This window comes from Hydra vulgaris, chromosome 11, assembly GCF_038396675.1.
Source record: "Hydra vulgaris chromosome 11, alternate assembly HydraT2T_AEP".
NCBI classification, from domain to species: Eukaryota; Metazoa; Cnidaria; class Hydrozoa; order Anthoathecata; family Hydridae; genus Hydra; species Hydra vulgaris.
Genome location: NC_088930.1, coordinates 32,827,804 through 32,849,393, shown reverse-complemented (window position 1 = coordinate 32,849,393; position 21,590 = coordinate 32,827,804). Strand labels below are relative to the sequence as shown.

General features: G+C 26.5%; 2 protein-coding genes across 2 annotated transcripts; one reads left to right on the top strand and one right to left on the bottom strand.

The window, feature by feature from the left end:
- The first annotated feature begins 421 nt into the window (after positions 1-421).
- Positions 422-2,106, top strand: LOC100212868 (F-box/LRR-repeat protein 20-like). The gene has a single exon (XM_065810804.1). The coding sequence runs from the start codon at positions 471-473 to the stop codon at positions 1,932-1,934; it is 1,464 nt and encodes a 487-aa protein (XP_065666876.1). The 5' UTR covers positions 422-470; the 3' UTR covers positions 1,935-2,106.
- On the bottom strand, positions 1,979-21,317 carry LOC100197448 (protein CLP1 homolog). The gene is made up of 14 exons (XM_065810812.1): positions 21,194-21,317; positions 20,869-20,952; positions 20,676-20,789; positions 20,305-20,439; positions 19,942-20,055; positions 19,838-19,865; positions 19,721-19,759; positions 19,511-19,642; positions 18,454-18,543; positions 17,176-17,276; positions 15,836-15,974; positions 15,682-15,762; positions 11,574-11,667; positions 1,979-2,340 (listed from the first exon to the last, which is right to left on the bottom strand). Exons 1-14 carry the CDS (start codon positions 21,221-21,223, stop codon positions 2,229-2,231), a joined length of 1,293 nt encoding a protein of 430 aa, XP_065666884.1. The 5' UTR covers positions 21,224-21,317; the 3' UTR covers positions 1,979-2,228.
- Positions 21,318-21,590: the final 273 nt, after the last annotated feature.

Genomic DNA, 21,590 nt, shown 5'->3' with positions numbered 1-21,590 from the left:
ACTGTCCTCGTTAATTTTGCTTTAATATTATTATTGTATGGTTGCTATTATTATTCAATTGATGTTTAACTTAGATCAGTATTCGTAATATTTGTGAATATCCATGAAATGTAATGGCTACCTTCTTTTTTCAGAATATATTGTTGTTATTGTTATTTTACGTCCCGGTATATTTAGTACGTTAAAGAATCTCTACTTGAACTTTGAAAAATGCATTATGTTATATGCATTATAGTTTTAATAATATCTTTAATGAAAAAATACAGTAAATTTATAACTGTACTAAAATAAATAAAAATAATGAAAAAAAAAAGTTTTTTTTTTACATTTGAATACAATTTAGATTTTCCTCTTAACATACATTTTTTAAACATAACAAATTTCAGTTAAATTTGCGTTTTAATGTTTTCTTTTTGAATCGCTAAAAAAACTTTAGCGTCACAACAAAGGCGTTAAGTTTTTTTATACAAATGACCAAAGAAAATAACTTGAAAATGTCAGAAAATATTTCAAAATACGAAAAAAATGGTTTAGATATATCGAAGATTTTAACAGACGAATGCATATTGCGACTTTTTGCATTTCTTGATTTAAAAACCTTATCAAGTGTGAATCAAATGTGCAGACGTTGGTACTACATAAGTAAAGATAAATCTCTATGGAGGTCAGTCGATTTCAGCCCCTATAAAATCACGTTTGAAGAACCAGCATTTGAGAACTTTACTAAAAAAAATCTTAAGGATACAATAAAACTTAACTTAGGAAGCTTGTACGTTACGTCAAAAATGCTTAGGTCGATTGCAGACAATTGCCACAAGCTAAGTATTCTTTTGTTCGGGCGGAGCTGTGTAGCCGAAATTAAAAAACGCCGACGCAAATCATTTTTCGCGAAAAACTTACAAACTTTAGACTTACGTTCATCCTTAGGCAGTTTTGAATTTTTAGTCAACATAGATCAAAAGTTTCCTAACATAGTTAATATCGGTATCGGTCCAAGAAGCTTCGGCAGATATAAGCTTCCCTACATATTTTCAAAATTAACAAACGTAAGAATTATTGATTTCACAAACTGCTTAGAAATAGACGATAACGGAATTAATGTACTTGCAACAAATTGCCAGAAAATTGAGTCAATTTGTCTAATTGGTTGTCGCCATGTTTATGGAAAATCTTTTGCTTGTCTATTGCGCAACTGTCAAAACCTTAAAACACTACTTATTAGGTATCTTAAAATTAACGACGATATATTTGCACAAAAAATATGGGATGGCTGTGTCATTGAAGAACTAGACCTATCAGCATGCCCTCGAATCACATGGCAAGGTCTCTTTGCTCTATTAGCTCAACTAAAGCATGTACATTATTTAAATTTATCTTATTGCGGAGAAGGGCGCGCAGTTAATGATGTCGTACTTTCACAAATGGTAAATTCAGGAATGTCAACTAAACTACGTATGCTTGATTTGCGTTGGAGTTTTCACATATCACCTAACGCTCTCGGAAACTTTCTTACAAAATGCAACCATCTAGAAAAATTTGGCATTTATCAATCTTTCCAAATAACAGCAGATAACATCGCTGACTTTTTGATTTATTTGCCATCAATTAAAATACTAGAGTTTGGTGGCTCCTATCAACAAGAACTAAATCGCTCTCATTTAATACCAATGCTACTGAAAACAGCAAAAAACCTTGAAGTACTTTCACTAATTAACTTTACTTCCACTAACCTCATTGAAGATTACAAAAATATTAAAACACTAATCACGACTAAATCTAAACTGACGAGAATCAACTTTTGCGACAGTTCTCCTGAATTGGTTAAAATAGCAAAAGAAATAGCTCAAGGTATTAAGCAAATCAAAATCACTTTTAAATGGGAATGCGCACTACCGCCACCTATTATTACTCTAGATTCTATTTTAAACATTTAAAAAACTGATTTTTTTTAAAACCATTTTGATATTTAAAGGAAATATTTTGTAGCAATCTTTATATTTTTTCTGAGTAGAATATTTTATAACTATTTATTTTAATAAATAATGTAAAAAGAGAAAATACAATAATTATTTTATAAAATGTATGACGTGTATGAATATTCACACCATCACTAATACTTTTCATTTTATTACACCCTATGTAAAATACAAACATTACTGCACTTCAGCACTGCAATTCAGTACTGAAGTACACATTACTGCACTTCAGAACTGCAAATTTCAAACGTTTTACTTTAAATCCATGAACTTAATGCCAGTTTTTATGATGTATTCTTTCGGTAATGGTCGAGGAGCAGGTGATAAAACTGTTAACGTTTTTGACTCTACGTCAACGTTTGTGCTATAAATTAAAAAAAGAAAATTATTTATTTTTGCTTTTATTATAAAAAAGTACATGCGCACCGGTAAATACTAAATGTAGCCAAATTCAAACGTGTTTTGACTATCGAAACAAAAAATTTCAATACAACTGACAGTTGAAATTATATTTATTATTAATCCACGCGTTAATATTGTAGAAGTTTTAAATCAAAATCTAAATAAATTTTTCTCCGGCGCGTCATACATGTTACAACCTCACTTGTAATTTTAAGTTATGATACTATTCATATTATAACTCTAAGTAACAGAGAGGCGTATTTATTGAACACATGCTTTCCTTTGTTACTTAACGTAATGTTATGACACAGGTAGCTTTTTTAATATGGTTTGTTCCACGTTTAACGTTACTCTTGTTACTTTATTAAAAATTCTATTTAAAATTAAAAAAAATCAATCCTCCAGTAATTTAGCATGAAAATCGTTGATTCAAAGAAAAAAAAAAATCTAATAAATTGAAGACATTGATAGAAAACTTATAAAAATTATATTTTTAAAGTAAAGAAATGTTTCAACTTTTAAATTTCTGCAAAGCAGTGTTTTAAATCACATTAAAACTTTTAACAGGATATTGTTAATTCAATATATATTACATAATAAAATCGCATTATTAGTGATCTATTCAGAAAAGTAACGTATTAGCTGAACATTTTAGATATATAGCTTTTGTTACGTCACTTTATCGTGAAATATTTAAAGAGATTGTCCTCTAGAATTAGCTGATATCAAAGTATACTAGTAAGCTGAAAATTTACAGAAAATCAACTCATCAATTAAAAAAATAAATAAATAGACAAAACAAGAATCAGATGATTCAACCGGTGTGAGGCCATCAGGCGTCTTATATTAGTTGAAAGCATGCGGAATGATTCACCAATATTCAAACTTAATGGCTTGCGTCGCACACCTATTCTATTTCAGACGCACAACGTGATTTTAGTCAATTTCCAAAACGACTGAGCTTATTTAAAAAAAAGTGACAGGTTTTTTTCCAGATCGCGTGTTGCATACTTCTAAAAAACTCACAAGAAATTTACCACCAGTCATTTGTTTACGCTCAAAAACACACTTTGTAACCTGAACTGTTCTTACACAATTGTTTAACCTTCTTTAAGCAAATCATCAAGAAGAGCTTGGAATTGTGATAAGAACATAAGAAGATTTGCTTAATTTAAAATATCCACAAGTTGACTAAATATCGATCCAATGTGCAACTGCTCTATAAAATGTGGACTTGTTATCTTCTTTCATAGCAGCTTTATAAAGCTGATTGCAAGTATTGAAATTTCAACTTTAAATGAAGCTGATTGCAAGTATTGAAATTTCAACTTTAAATGAAGCTGATTGCAAGTATTGAAATTTCAACTTTAAATGAAGCTGATTGCAAGTATTGAAATTTTAACTTTAAATGAAGCTGATTGCAAGTATTGAAATTTCAACTTTAAATGAAGCTGATTGCAAGTATTGAAATTTCAACTTTAAATGAAGTGTTATTAATGATTTATGAAACAACCATAAAAAAATGTGTAGCATTATTTTTTTCCAAAAAATAACCTAATACCGTTACTTTAGTTATTTCATCAAGTATTGATAATACAAGGAATCTTGTTTAATGATTCCATGATGATTCGATAATTACTTTTTCATTTTTCAATTTCCCGTTAACAATTTTTTTAATAAACTTTTTATGCAATAAATCTTATAAAATGCAACTGATGTTTACACAGATTTAGCATTAACTTTATCTCTGAACAAATCAGATAGAAAAAAAAAAAAAAAAAAAAAAAACATTTGTTTGCAAGTAGTTTGCAATAAGCATGAACATTAGAATAATTATCTGTTTCAACAAATTTTAATTTAAAATCAGATTGCTCCAATTGAGTAATGCATTCATTAATTTCTTTATTATAAAATAGTCCAATATTTAGTACATGCTTAAGTCCATTTTCTATTTAACGGGTCCCTAATAATATTAAAAAAAAGCTTTTTAAAAATAGGTCACCCTGGTACTCAAATGAAGCGAAATCTTATACAGGGTTCATGGCAGTTTTGAAAATCCATTTTCCCTGATAACTCCCTGATTTTCCTATATTTTTAAGTATTTTTTCCCTGAGTTCGTGTGGTGGAAAGTATATATTTTTCCCTGTTTATGTTGAAGGATATATTACTTTTGCAACTGAATCCTTGTTCCCAAAACATATAGTTACTATGGTAATCCATTTATCTAAACATATAGCTACTATATATTATAAATGTTATAAAACCACTGTAGTGAGCAACTTTCAATATTAAAAAAGATTCAAAAACTGGATACTGTAAAGTAACTTCAATCTAAATATTAAAATAAAAAATATTCCCTGAGTTTTCCCTGATTTTAAAGATTTTCAAGAATAATTCTCTGACTTTTCCAGGTATTCCCTGATTTTCTAAATTTTAAAAACTTTTCCCTGGTTTTCCAGGTTTTCCCTGAGTGCCATGAACCCTGTTATAAAAATTCCAAAAATAATAATTGTAAAAAAAAAAATTACAAAAAAAAGATATTAAAAAACTTGTAAAAATTGACGTTTTTTAATTTTTAATTAAAAACAAAACTGTATTTTTATGCAATAAAATCTAAAGGTATTTTTGAAGAACTTTTTTTTTATATTATTAGGGACCCGTTAAATAGAGAAATGGACTTAATCATGTATTAACTTTTGACAACTGAGATTATTCATAATGGATAACTACAGCAAATGAAAAACAGTGAGTTATAACCTTTTATCTAAAGGGAGGTTTAAAGAACCCTTATACACACATATATTTTTATTAATATAAAAATATATTTATATGAATATATATCAATAAATATATCTATATAAATATATATAAAAATATATATCTATATAAATATATATAAAAATATATATCTATATAAATATATATAAAAATATATATCTATATAAATATATATATATATATATATATATAAATATATATATATATATATAAATATATATATATATATATATATATATATATATATATATATATATATATATACACACACACGCGCGCACGCACACACACATTTATGAATTGTCATTTCCAATCATATTAAAACGCTTTAAATACCTTTGGCATATATAAAAGTGTTCAAGCAAGCATTAAAGAACTAAGCCCATTATGGAATTCGATTATACAGTACACACTCATTAAGCCTAGTTGATATGCCCTTCTTTGGATTCATTCAATCTTTGAATGAATTCTAAAGTTGAAAAAAAATGTTAAAGCTTTGAAAGGCAACTGAAACCACATCATTTGAAATTATATCATTAAAATGTTTAAAATATTAAAGCATAACATGAACCAAACACAAGACACTTGTCACAAAGCTAAAACATAATAGAGCTGACTTTCTGTACAAAGTCAACAAATTGCTCAACAAGGTGTAGGGAAATACTTTTTTGCAGTTGAATTTGCGCATAATTTTTTCTCTAACGTCTTCTTTTTTTCGTCATTTTTAAAATTTATTTAAAAATATATAAAAAAGGTTAAATGTAAAAACTAAAATATTTTCTTGAAACAGCAACATGTTGTACACAAAATACAAATAAAATTGAAAATATATAAAAAACGACTGAAAAAAAAAGAAATTTAATCTTTCACATTTATTTTGTGTACAGGCTTTATTTGAAAAAGTTGTCTTTATATATCAATAGTGATGATAAATGTTTAAATTAGATTGGTTATGGTTTTGAGGCTTCTCACAAGCTTTAACCAATATTATTTTTACCCAGTATATTATAGTTACACCATAGTTAATTTTTCTTTTTAAGACAAGTTTCCATAATGCTTGCACAACTGGACAAGTTTCTATAATGCCACCTTATTTAAACAAAAAATCATGAAAAAACTTTTTTTTCAACCAGATGTCATTGCTAATGAATTGGATAGGAATAAACAAGAAATCAGTGCAGACACTTAAAATGAATGCGGAGATTCGTAAAATTAGTCAAGAAAATTTGAACAATTTTAATTGTATCTCATTTTCCAATTTTAAAGCTCTTGCATTCTGATTACAGCATCGATATGAAACTTTTGAAAGCATTCAAAGTATGACAAAAAGTGAAGTATTTGAAAGAAATATGCAACTGCAACTTATGTTAAAGCTGACTACAAATCAATCGTCAACTATCAAACTTCCTTATTGATCAAAAACTGTACAGGTGATGTTCATAAGCAGTACAATCAACAAAACTGATACAAAGAAGGTCTTTTTAAGTGGAAAAATCAATTTGCAGAAGCAAATCAAGCTGAGAAATTGTTGAGGCAGTTTGATGAGAAAACCATAGTAAACAAAATGATTAATTCGAGTGTCTGATAAGATTGGAAAAGAATCTGAAGATAAAATGAAAAAAGAATCTGAAGATAATCATAATGAAAATTTTTAATTAACTAGAATAATAACTCAGTTATAACTCTCATAGAAGAAGAAATAAAAAAAATATTGAAGTAGCTTATATGCCAGCTGCATACAAACTGCTATTTTACTTTTACAAGTTTAAAAAGACTAATAGTGACTAATTGTGAAAAGCAACCAATTGTTGTAATCAGATGATAATGATCTCAGTACAGATTAGCAATACTTATAGAAATTTGTGACGCTGTTTCAAAAAAACAGTACCACTATCAAGAAGAGAGAACAAAATAGTTAATTGCTACTAACTGCTTGCTGTGTTTATATATTTTAATTAAAAATCTATCAACAAATATGGTTCTATTTGCATGCACACTAATATGGTTTAGAATCAAAATTAAACCATCTTGAAAAGATAGAGCGGGTATCTGCTTCAAACCATTTAGAAATCACAATATCCCTCTTGTGAAATCAAAACAGTTATAGATCCAGTGATTTAACACAATGGATATTTTAAAGCATGAAATTAGAAATTAAATACCTAATATAAACATTTCAGCAAGACATTTCTTAAATTTAATTGCTTGATAAAATTGGCTTATCCTTAAACTTAATAAAAAAAATGACTTTAAAAAAAATGACTTTTTAAAAATTTTAATATCTTTACAAAATATCAATAAAATTTTTTTTTTACACAACATGACATAAGTGTAATATATATATATATATATATATATATATATATATATATATATATATATATATATATATACTACATAGTATATATATATATATATATACTACATAGTATATATATATATATATATATATATATATATATATATATATAGTATACATAGTATATATATATATATATATATATATATATATATATATATATATATATATATATATATATATATATATATATATATATATATATATATAAAGTAAATAATATATATTTTAACGGTTTCTTTTATTTATAATTAGTTTGATAATGGCTCTTGCTATATGAGCTGAAATATTACATAAAATAAGAAATAAATAGTATGATACCGCATATGATGTTTTAATGCTTATACTATTATTACAAATACTATTAAAGATGTCACTTGAATTTATTAGCCGATTTTTCTGGGTACTTGGAATATACATAAACTGCATTTTTCAGTACTAAAGTCTATTTAAAAAAAATATATTTTTTTTTGTATATGACTTAAATAACTAAAAATGTTTTAGTTTTTATAACTTTAGTTATTAGAGTAAAGTTATATGAAGGTTTCAAAACAATATTAATAAATAAAATAAATAAAGTATAAAATAAAAGTAATAAATAAAAGTAATGATAAAAGTAAAAAATAAAATAAATAAATAATAAAATATAAAAATAATAAAATATAAAAGCAATAATAAAAAAATAAAAGTAAAATAATAAAAAGAGGTGGATTATTTGATGTCACAATGGGAACATTTGATGGAGATGAAGTGTGCGAATTAGTGGGTATTTTTATATTGTTTCAGCTCTCTCAACATTATGATAAAAATAATTTTGGCTTGTATCGTGATGACGGACTTGCTATTTTTGAAAATAGAAGCGGCCAACAAATGGAAAAAATCAAAAAGCATTTTACGCATATTTTTAAAAGTAACAACCTGCTTATTTCAATCCAATGCAATATTAAAAGTGTCAATTATATTGATGTAACATTAAACCTGATTGACAATTCTTATCAACCATAATGTAAACCTAATAACCAACTTTTGTATGTTCATTCTAATTCAAACCATCCACCTAATATAATAAAAGAGATCCCTCGCACTATTGAGTTAAGATTATCGACTATGGCAGTAAATGAAATTGTGTTCAATAATTCCATTCTTCTGTATGAAGAGGTTTTACATAATCCAGGATACAATTCAAAACTCACCTATCAACCGCAAATAAACAAAAATCAAAAAAGATATCGCAAACGTAAAATTATATGGTACAACCCCCCTTTAGCAAAAATCTTGAATATAAAATTGGAAATCACTTCTTAGCTTTAATTGACCAACACTTTCCAGTAGGAAACAGGCTTCATAAAATTTTTAATTGATTTTTAAGTGCTGGCATTCAAAGAAATTTTTACTATCCTTATTTGATACTGGGGACTAAAACCTTTGACATCTTTTTGTTTTTGTTTTGTTTTTGTAATGTCAGAACTTGTTCCACCGTAATTTTAATTTATAATTTTTAAACGGTTTTTATGTGACAAATACACAATGGCTGATGATTGCCGGCATGAAACTCAGAGTTCCATCAAAAGTTGTTTTTATTCATTTTATATAAATAAATAAATTTTGCTCTATTATTTAATAATATTGAGCACTCTTAAACGCACAAGAGCATTTGTATTATTATTATACCATAATAATACATTATCTATTTTGTGAGTGTGTGTGTATATATATATGTATATATTAGGGTTATGACTTTTTTTTTTAAAAAAATTTTCTGTGTCATAAATCGATGAACTTTTGTTAGAAAACATTGAAAACATGTTCAATTCCTCTAGGTTGTAAAAAAAAAGGTCACCTCGCAATTAAAATTATGAATCGTCATTAATTTAATCTTGTTACTGCTGCCACTAATACATGCGGCTTTGCTGAAAATCATTTAACACTTGTATAGTGTTTAGAACTTTAGAACACTTTGGAAAATTCCAGAATATTTTGGACTATTTTAGAAAATTCGGGAACAATTTAGAACATTCTGGAACAATTAAGAGTATTCTAGAACAATTTAGAATAATCTCAAACAATTTAGAACATTCTGGAACAATTTAAAACATTCTGGAACAATTAAGAATATTCTGGAACAATTTAGAACATTGTGGAACAATTAAGAATATTCTAGAACAATTTAGAACATTCTGGAACAATTTAGAATATTCTAGAACAATTAAGACTGTGTATATATAGCTGCTTATCTAATTTTATAGTTATTACAGAAGCAACACATGGTGACGTACAAGCCTAGCGATAGTAGCATTCAGAAAAACAAGGATGTCTGGACCAATAATTTGGTAAAATTTGAAGACTCATAAAAGAAGAAGAATGGTCCCTTTGGAAGAATATTCACTCGAAGAAAAGTGCAGAATGCCTCTCCAAAAGCAAATTATCAGGTGCTACCATTTCCTTGGAACAAAAATCAAAGGAAGAAAGGAGCGAATAGCGGAAACTTCCAAAGAAGTCACTGAATTGTGGAAGAATAAACTGAATTTTCCTCATGTATCTGAATCAAGTTATACGAGCAATGCTTGATAAAATACTGAAATGTCATGATGAATGTGTCAACTGGGGAAGCTACAAACCTCTTGATGAAATTTTTTATATTATTAAAGTGGATGGAATATGGTTATCTTCAGAGAACAAACGATTGTACGATCTCCAAGTGGAAAGCAAAGGAACGATGGGATACTCGACAGGCCAAGTGGCCAGTAAAGAAATGCTCCTTCTCTCTAAAAGACAAAAACTTTCTAATAGGTCATGACAGGCTAATGACAGTGAATATGAAAACGATGAAGAAGAAGAGACTACTCCAACACTAAGCAGAAAACATCATAAAACCAAAATTGCAGTCAACTTGGTGACCTACACCAGAGTATCAACAAACAAAGCTGCTAACATATGCAAGCAATTGGCTTGTGAAGGCATTGACATCCCAATTCCATGTCAATCAGCTATTTACAAGTCAACAATCAAAGAGGCAATCAAGCTGGAAAAAGTAATGATTGAAAGTTGCATATGGAAAGTTGGTCCTTACACTTTGATGGCAAGCACATCAACTGAATCGATTATCAACTAGTTGTCCTTAAAAATGAAAGAAAAGAAATCATATTGGATGTCCTGGGCTTGGTAGATGGGAAGGGGAAAACTATTGCTTGAGGAATTTCTAAAGTCCTCAATGAATTTTACCTATGGAATTCAATAGAGATGATTGTTGCAGATACCACCAGCGAAAACACTGGAAAAAAGAATGGTGGTGGTGTAGTATTGCAATGAATGATCGCAGAGAAACGAATCAACAAGCCGTAGTTTATCAGTTGTCAACACCATGTATTAGATAGAATCCTCTGTTTGGTGATGGATGAAGAACTTGGAAGTAAAACACAATCGCTGAACATTGAATTTCCATTTGTATCTCAACTGTTGAAGGAGTATGAACAACTGAAAACACAGTTGATAATGGAATAGAAGTAATTCTCGAAACATCAGGCTGGAGAGATGATATGAAATTTTTATTTCATCTCACTCAAATGTTCCGATTTTTTGATGAAAAGGGACATTTTCCATTGATCAGGTTTCAAGCTCTTTGAAAAATCACTGGAAACGAGAGCCATCCATACTACAAATCCCCAGAAGTAATCAATGCGCAGAGCACGCAATCAAAGTAATGAAGGAAATGTATTCGTCATGCAAAAATAAAGACAAATTGCACCTTCTATTCCTTCTATGCAACAAGCAAGAGCAAGGTCAACGGTCTGAGTCATTGTTGGATTGAAAATTTTTCAATGGCGGGGTAAACTTTTTTTCAAAAGATACGCAAGTAATAGTTCATTTTGTGCTTTTTAGGTATAAGTTCATCAAACTACAGTACAGGAGCATGGGGTTGAAAAAAAAGTCACAACCGTAATATATATTTATATATATATATATATATATATATATATATATATATATATATATATATATTTATAAGATATATAAGTTTATTAATTAAAAAATCGAATGAAAACAAAGAAATTATTTACATAACAATGAAGCCAGCTACATTTGATTTTGCAAAATCTTCATCTTGAGAGCTTGCTGTGCTTACAGCACATAAAGAATGCAATAAATCAGTGTCTAAATAACACCATAAAATTCATCTATATAGTAAAATATATAACATACATTTTTAAAACTTTATGGTGAAAAATGACTTACAATAAAAAACGACACAGTACTGATAAAAATGACTAACAGTAAAACAGAGGTCATTTTTTTAAAATATGGAAAACATTTTGAAAAGAAAAATTAAAAAAAAAATTTCAGAATTTATTTCCCTTATACTTTTCTTAATTTAAGTTGATTTCAGAAAAAAGTTTCAGAAAAATTGATGCTCAATTTTTCTAAAACTTTTCTAATTTTTTTATTTCAGAAAAACTAAAAGTTTAAATGTAATTAGTGTAAATAATTGCATTATATATAAACTGTAATTAGTGTAAACAACCGCATTATATATAAACTATTATTGTGTTGCGACAGAAGGAACGTTGTGGGTGCATCATATATTACATTGTATATAATGTTTATAATGTTTATTATACCCTCGGGGTATAATAAACATTATAAACATTATGTACAATGTAATATATGATGATAATATATGATTATAAATATATCATACAATGTAATATATGATTATAAACATTATATACAATATATTTCCAAATGTATATATATATTGAGTAAAGATATTCACAAAGACAGTGAGAAAAACAAATATAGATTTAATATTACATTGTATATATCTGGTATTCCTGATAAAGAAATATCAGGAATACCGGATACCCGGAAACAATATAATTCCAGTTAAAAAGCCACAATTATAAAGCAAAAAATTATAAAAAAACAAAACAAGATGAAACAATTATATAATGAGGTATCAAACAACCATACATATATAAAAAAATATTTACATATTACATACAAAAACAGAGTTGTTACGACATAATATGTCTGGCAGATCTGTCGACATATTTTCAGACATTTTTTCTGCCGACATAAAATATGTCCCACATATTTTCGATTGACATATTTTGACATAATTTTATGTCTGAATTATTTTCTGCTGACATAAAATATGTCAGACATATTTTCCATTGACATATTTTGACATAATTTTATGTCTGAATGATTTTCTGCTGACATAAAATATGTCAGACATATTTTCTATAGACATATTTTGACATAATTTTATGTCTGAATTATTTTCTGCTGAAATAAAATATGTCAGACATATTTTCTATAGACATATTTTGACATAATTTTATGTCTGAATTATTTTCTGCTGACATAAAATATGTCAGACATATTTTCTGTCGACATATTTTGACATAATTTTATGTCTGAATTATTTTCTGCTGACATAAAATATGTCAGACATATTTTCTGTCGACATAATTTGACATAATTTTATGTCTGAATTATTTTCTGCTGACATAAAACATGTCAGACATATTTTTTGTCGACATATTTTGACATATTTTAATGTCTGAATTATTTTCTGCTGACATAAAATATGTCAGACATATTTTCTATCGACATATTTTGACATATTTTTATGTCTGAATTATTTTCTGCTGACATAAAATATGTAAGATATATTTTCTATGGACATATTTTGACATTTATATCTGAATTATTTGCTGTTTGATATTCTTGAAGAAAAAATCAATCTAACAAATTTATTGCGCATTTCAACTTAATTTACAGAGTTAAGTAAAAATAGTTTAACAAATATGTTGCTTTTTTGCAATCAATTATAGTTGAAGGTCAACAAAAAATTTTTTTTTTTCTGGTGCCGTGCAAACAATTTGTTTTTTGGATTGCATTTCACATTTTGATTTCAAATATGCAACTCATTTTTTACCATCACGTCAAGTTGTAAAGATATTTGGGTTCAGATCTTTAATATTTGGGGTAAAGTCCCTAATATTATCAAAAAAAAAGTTGTTCAAAAGTATGTCAACTTGGGTCTCAAAAAAAGCGTATTTTAGAAGATAGTATAGAGATTTTAGAAAATATAAAAATTTTTCCTTAAAATTTTTTGGCAAAAAAATTATTTGAAAAAATGCTAAAGACTCTTAAAAAAATGTCAACAAAATGTTTTTCAGCAATAATACAAAAAATACTTATTTTTATTACAAACAAATAACATCTTTAAAATCTCTATGAAAATAAATTTGTTTCGACAATATTAGGGACTTTACCCCAAATGCCCCTAATTTTAATAGTATTTGATAGTATTTTATAGTATTAATTAGTATGGATTAGTATTGGCGATTTCCCTTATTAGAATGTAAAAACCATCTCAAGCTGAGTTTTTATTACTGAAGATGGTTTTTATTAATATGACTAAACTTAAGATATTCTCTTGATTAAAATAATATTTAAAAAAAAATTTTTTAGTTATTTTTAACTAATAGTTGATTCATTCAATAAATTATTTTCCATTTTTGACTTTAAATCGTAAGGAAAACGAAAAAAAATAATTATTCCAATATATGTTTCACTCAAAACATTTTATGCAAGTTTATGGCAGTTAATTATGCTATTATAATGCAGTTGTCAATTATTTTATTGTTAAATAAATCATAACTATTATAACTAAAAGTATATTATTTGTAATTAGTTATAAATTATTACCGGTTAGTCTTCTAAATATGAATTTAATGAGCTGAATATAACTTTTGTGAAATATTTCAAATTCTTCAGCTTAAATGAATTTAATTTGGCACAAATTTTTTGAAATTCTGTGAATCGCTTTTTTCATAGAATCTTTTGAATTCAATTTTTCATAATGAAATCTATTTCAGGATCAACTAACAATTAAAAATAACTGTAAAAGTTTTTTTTTTATTATTATTTTAATCAAAGAAATATTTTAAGTTTAGTCATACTAATAAAAACCACTTTTCAGTAATTTCAAGCTGAGTTTACTTAAAGTAAACTTTAAGTAAACTCAGCTTGAGATGGTTTTTACATTCTAATAAGGGAAAGCGCCAATACTAATCAATACTAATCAATACTATCAAATACTATCAAATGATGCCTCAATACTAGTCAATATTAGTCAATACTATCAAATGTCAATATTAGTCAATACTATCAATGTCAATATTAGTCATAATCAACAAATAAGTCATAATCAATAAATAAGTCAATAAATGCCAATATTAGTCAATACTATCAAATGATACATTGCTAAAAAGGGCAGAAAAAGACCTTTATGAAACAACTGATGTTTGCTTATAGGGTTTAAAGTAAAATTTTTATGAAGCAAAATTGATTGCAAAGACATAAAATTATGTCAAAATATGTCGACATAAAATATGTCTGACATATTTTATGTCAGCAGAAAATAATTCAGACATAATATTATGTCAAAATATGTCGATAGAAAATATGTCTGACATATTTTATGTCAGCAGAAAATAATTCAATCATAAAATTATGTCAAAATATGTCGATAGAAAATATGTCTGACATATTTTATGTCAGCAGAAAATAATTCAGACATAAAATTATGTCAAAATATGTCGATAGAAAATATGTCTGACATATTTTATGTCAGCAGAAAATAATTCAGACATAAAATTATGTCAAAATATGTCGATAGAAAATATGTCTGACATATTTTATGTCAGCAGAAAATAATTCAGACATAAAATTATGTCAAAATATGTCGACAGAAAATATGTCTGACATATTTTATGTCAGCAGAAAATAATTCAGACATAAAATTATGTCAAAATATGTTGACAGAAAATATGTCTGACATATTTTATGTCAGCATAAAATAATTCAGACATAAAATTATGTCAAATTATGTCGATAGAAAATATGTCTGACATATTTTATGTCAGCAGAAAATAATTCAGACATAAAATTATGTCAAAATATGTCGATAGAAAATATGTGGGACATATTTTATGTCGGCAGAAAATATGTCTCAGACATATTTGACAGATAACAACCCTGTACAAAAACAACAACTATACACAATTTTTTTTACAAAATCAACACTGCCCATACAGAAAAATAAAAAAGCATACACACAATTAAACCAAATGGCAAAAGAAAGTTGAGACATACTAATTGAAAGTGGAACAGCTTTCATGCTGTTATCCTCTTGCTCCATGCCTAGAGGAAGACAGGAATCGGGAACATCCGGTGCTATATACAAAAAAGTGTTGTTTATAAACCATGAATAAAATTCAAAAAAAATGAAAAAACAATATTATATTACCGCCTATCATGTACACTTTTATTTCATCAAACTTAACATCAAACACATGTGGATATAAAGGTGTGCGACCACCATAAAAGTACTCCCTTATTCTTTCATCACGTGCATGACTTCTTTGACTTTGTGATCTTTCAAAAACCTTGAAATAAAATAAAATACAATTTTTGCCTTACAATAAAAATAGTCTAAAATATATTATATTATCTATATATAATATACTTTGTCTATATATAGTATACTTTGTATATAAAGTGATTAATAAAGAAAAAAAAAAAAATTTCAAACCAGAAGTTTTGCAGATTCTCTTTGCAAAACACTTATTTTGTAATTTTACAAAAGTGAATAATTTTAGAAAATTTGTTTTTATAGTTTTGAATGATTAGATAAGTAGTCAAAAAAACTAACAAAAAAAAAATCTGTTTAAAAAGTTCATGAAAATGATTCTATTATCAACATCAGTACTAAAGAAGAAAAGCATTGGGTGCTAATACCAATGAGATGTTGGAAAAAAAAAAGGTAGAGCTGGAATCAGTGTTATTACTAGAGAGATGTTGAAAAATAAGAAAATATAAAGTCAAAAAAATATATAAGCTAGTAAGAGCTTAAAAATCATTCTCTTACAAGTAGATAGACATTTGTACTGGAAATCATTCTTACAAGTAGATAGACATTTGTACTGGAAATCGTTCTTGATGGTATTAAGAATGATTTCCAGTTTATTATACAGACATTTCTAATAGACATATTATATAGACATTTCTAATTATACAGACATTTTTTAATAGTGTGCTAAAATAATACTTCACAATACATCAGCAAAATACTTCTACAGCCAACAAAACTTCTACAGCCAATGACATATTACAATGACATATTACAGCCAATGACACTTTTCTTACACATTAGTTTTATGAGTTAAAAAAGAAAAAAGGAGCCCTGCATCAGTAGCAATCATATGACATTAAATTCAACAAGACTGTAAACTTAATGATTTAAAAGAAATATTTTACACCAAAACTAATTTTACAATATTCTTTTTAGTAAAGTTACTAAAACACCAAGTTCATTTCATGTTCACAAGATATTACAAACGTTACAAATTTAAATTATGCTAACTAATCAAGATGTAACCAAATAAACATACAAATCTTTTAATGCAAATATGTAAAAGTTCATTTAAATATAATTAATAATTTAGATTGTAAGACAGATTTCTACTTGATATTTAAAAAAAATGCAATTTAGATGTTTCTGACTTTCCTTTTTATTATTATTATTAAAAATTCAATGTCTTTATAAATAATTTTGAACATAGAAGCTATTATTAAAAAAATACTTACACCACCAGATTTTGGCAAATGAACACATTGTACAGTATCTCCAAGATTTGTTTTAAAGTCGTTGTATACTCTTTCATGATCAATGACTAATACAACATCCACTAAACAAAAAGTAATTTAAATTTTATTTAAAACTTTTTAATTATCTATAAGTGATTAAAAAAACTTTGTTGTGTCCTACAAACTAGTAGAACACATTGGGTAGAGGGAAAATTTAGAGAGTTTTATTTTGTAAATAACAAAATGATGATCATTGTAATACAAAAAGTGTGCTGATGATGTCTTACATATTAATTATGACAACTAAGCAAATTAGGGGCTGTATATGTCAACAATTTTTTGGCAACTTTTACCTCCCACCATCCCCTTTGTCGACAACTTTTCATAATTTAAGACTCTCCCCCCCCTCCCCCTTCAATGAAATTATGTCAACATTTGATTACAAAAAATTTAATTAAAAAAAAATTAAAATGGAAAATTTTTTTCTTCCTTTTTTAAGCAATTAAGTTTATCAAAAAAAGTAACATTGTTGGCGTTAACTTTTCTTGACTTCCTCCCCCTTGTCAAAAATCATCAAAAGTTCAGAGCCGCCCTCCCCCCAATTTGTTGATGTACTTAACGGACAGCGCTTTATGCGACCTTTACAATATGTTAACTGCATGAAATATATGTTAGCTACATGAATTATATGTTAACTTCATAAATCAACTGAAATAAAATTATTTATTAGTGATTATTTAAAACAGAAAACTTATTTGAGGGTAATGGTAGTCAAACATATCTGATACATTGAACAAAAACAAATAGAAATAGATATATAATAGAGAATCAAAACCCCATCATTATCAAGACAGTGATTTATTGTTAAGATTTATCATGTGCAACATAAAACATTAAACCTTTTAAACCATTAGTGTTACAGTCCTCAAAATCCCAAAAACTTCAGTTAATGTCAATTATGTAAGTAATTAACTAAGTAAAGAATGAAAATTTTTATTAACTTATGCAAATATTTTTTTTTACTACATTTCAAAACATTTTTTTAAACTAAATTTCAAACATTTTTTTTTACTACATTTCAAACATTTTTTTTAACAACAATTCAAACATTTATTTTACTACATATCAAACATTTTTTTTACTACATTTCAAACATTTTTTTATAACATTTCAAACATTTTTTTTACATTTAAAACATTTCTTTTTACTACGTTACAAATATAGAGTGTAGTTTATAAAGAGTTTATCAATCAAAATAAAAACCCTGTGTAAACTCACCTTTAAATGATTTTACAACATTCATAAGAATTTTGAAGCCACCACCAGTAACCCATCCACAAGTATTTATTATAAAACCACTGACAGCAGCTGCTCAGATTTAAAAACAAACATAAAAATAAATAAATAAAAAATAGTAGAGAAATTAGAACTTAAATACAGTAATAATAATTTCTTTGTTGCTTTTTTAAATTAAAATTCAAAGTACATTCAATCTATTTAAATATGAATAAAAATTAAGTTCTGTGCTTAAATTTTTTTATTTATGATTATTTATGTTTTTTTTTTCTTAGCTATTTCTTTTTTTTTTCAGTACTTTAATTTTTTCAATATCCATCCATAACTCAAGTTTTTTAGTACTTTAATTTCTTCAATATCCATCCATAACTCAAGTTTTTCAGTACTTTAATTTCCTCAATATCCATCCATAACTCAAGTTTTTCAGTACTTTAATTTCTTCAATATCCATCAATAACTCAAGTTTAAACTCATATCACATAACAAATGAATTTTTAATCACACAATGTTTAAGAATGATTTGCTAATTTTTCTAAATACCCTCATATTTCATGGTCACATTATAGTCTTTCATATAAAATTTGCCAAGCCAAGTTGAGGCATATATTTTTAGGAGTAGTTAAACCAATTAATAGTTAATTTAACTGGGTATGCAAAATCATACACATTTTATAAATGTATGAAATAGTCAAAACTTAAACTTGAATTAAAACAACTTTTTTAGCAAGTACCCAATTTCTCATAAAAAATAAATAAATAAAAAAACCATTTCTCTACAAATGCTTCCTAGTCATAGAGACATTCATTTGGAATGCGTGTAGTCATAGTGACATTCATTTAGAATGTGTGTGTTTACATATAAAAAAAAGTAATTTAGGAATCATAAGACATGACTTCAAAAAATTATTATCTAAAAAATTTATAAAGTGGCAGTAAAAAATTTATAAAATTGCAGTAAAACAGAACAAGCTTTCAATCTTTCACAGTCTAGGGAAATCAATAAATTATTTTAAATCAAGTAATAGAATTTTTTTTTTACCTTTTGGATTGTGCTCAAAATGTTTAAAAACAACATCAGCCAATTGAGATACCAATGCATCATGCAACTTAATATTATCACTAGGTGTAGTATGCCCAAAATTGTAAACTAAAGGTGTTTGCAGAGAAAAGCCTAAAACAGAAAAACACTATTTCATCTTTTTAAAGAATTGCTTTACGTAATTAAAGAATAAAATCCTTTATGTTCAACCTTCTTCTGCATCTGCTGGTCTTTCCACAAGTAATGCTCCTATAAACATAAAAATATATCAAACTCTAAAATTGAACCTTAAAACATATAAAAAAATTTAAAAAAAAGAGAATATACCCATTGATCCTGGAACAGCAATACTTCCCTAGAAAGAAAATTTTTTGTATTAAAACATTTACAACTAAAATATAAACTAGCAGTTTAAGGTAAAATGATTATACCTGGCCTACATCAAGATCAACAAAAATAGGCCGCCTTCCCATGCGTACGCCATAGTTCAAAAGTATTCTACTCAAAGTAGACTTACCAACATTTACAGGTCCACAAATTACTACCTGAATAATAAAATATAATTTTACAAATTACAGCATATAATCAGTTTAATAAAACCATCAATTTACCATCTAATAAATATTTTCGAAAGAAAAAATATATAAGTTTTTTTAGCTATTTAAAAATTAAAATAGAGAATTCAAAAATCTCAAGAATTTTGTGAAAATTAAAAAAGTAAAACTTAATAAACTAAAAAAAAACAAAGACTTTTGAAAACTTATCATATAAAAATGTTTTCTAAAGGGAAATACCTTTGGACCAATTTTCAAACCACTTTGTTGTTTTTCAACCTTTTGTCTCATTTGCTCCAAAGCCATATGAACATTCAAGTATATTATCATTGGTGTTTCAGCAGATATATACCCTACCTCAAGCTCACCTAAAACCTAAACAGCTATAAAACATACATATAACTCCAAAACAAACCACCATGAACAAATCACTATTATGTAAAGAAAAAAGTTGTACTCAAATATAAAAGAAATATCAACTTACCAAAACACCAATTTATTTTAATATAAAAAGATTGTTTATGAAAAGAACATAGATTTAATAAAGGATATTTTATAACAGTTAATAGCTAATTAAAATAAATGTATAAAACAAAAAGTACAATAAATACCTCAACTGTGCAACCGTGCCAGGTATATATAGCAATTTTTGACTTGCTTCTAAATGTGTATTGTTTGTTTCGAACCAACTCAGTACCAAATATTTCTGCATGGCCATCAGTAATCTATAAAAAACAATATTTTATTTAATAGCTAAATCATAAAATTAATCAAATTTAACCATTTACTGAATAGAAAAATTACTGTTATTTTTGCTTCATTTCCAGAGGCCACTTCTATTCTTAACTCATTGTCAATTTCTAATATCCATTCTTTACGTGGTGGACTCTAATTTTCTCAACAAAAATTTTTTATTTAGTTAATTTAAAATGTAAATATATAAATAAAATTTTGTAGTAACGTAAATAAATATAAGTTACTAAGAAAATGACTAAGAAAGAAAAAATAAATAAAGCATGGAAAACAACAACTAAATATAGCAATCATGAGAATACAAAATAAAGGAGAAGTTTCAAAAACACAGAAGCTTGTTTTAAAAAAACAGATTGATAAAAACTGCTGTACATACATTAACTGGAAATTGACCTTCTGAGTCCATTTTATATTCTAATGACCTAAAATCAATTAAAAAAAATTACAAGTGCACATGGAAATGAAAAAAACACAGCACTCAAATGACTGTAAAAAAACAACAAAAAACGTTAACCACAAAAATAATTATTTAAAAACACACCAATAATCTTAGAATCAATTAACAAATAGTCATGGTCAAACGCTCAATTAACAAATAGTTATGGTCAAATAAAAAATAGTCATGACCAAAAGGTCAATTAACAAACAGTCATGGGTAAATGATTAATTAACAAATAGCCATGATCAAATGGTCAATTAACAACTAGTCATGGTCAAATGGTCAATTAACAACTAGTCATGGTCAAATGGTTAATTAACAAATAGTCATGGTC

Excerpts from the sequence above, each read along its gene's own strand:
- LOC100212868 (XM_065810804.1), top strand. The coding sequence starts at position 471 with ATGACCAAAGAAAATAACTTGAAAATGTCAGAAAATATTTCAAAATAC.
- LOC100197448 (XM_065810812.1), bottom strand. The coding sequence starts at position 21,223 with ATGGACTCAGAAGGTCAATTTCCAGTTAAT. Across the intron at positions 19,866-19,941 it reads TTGATCTTGATGTAGGCCAG|GGAAGTATTGCTGTTCCAGG; the intron begins GTATAATCATTT and ends TTTTCTTTCTAG. Across the intron at positions 19,643-19,720 it reads ACCAGCAGATGCAGAAGAAG|GCTTTTCTCTGCAAACACCT; the intron begins GTTGAACATAAA and ends TTTCTGTTTTAG.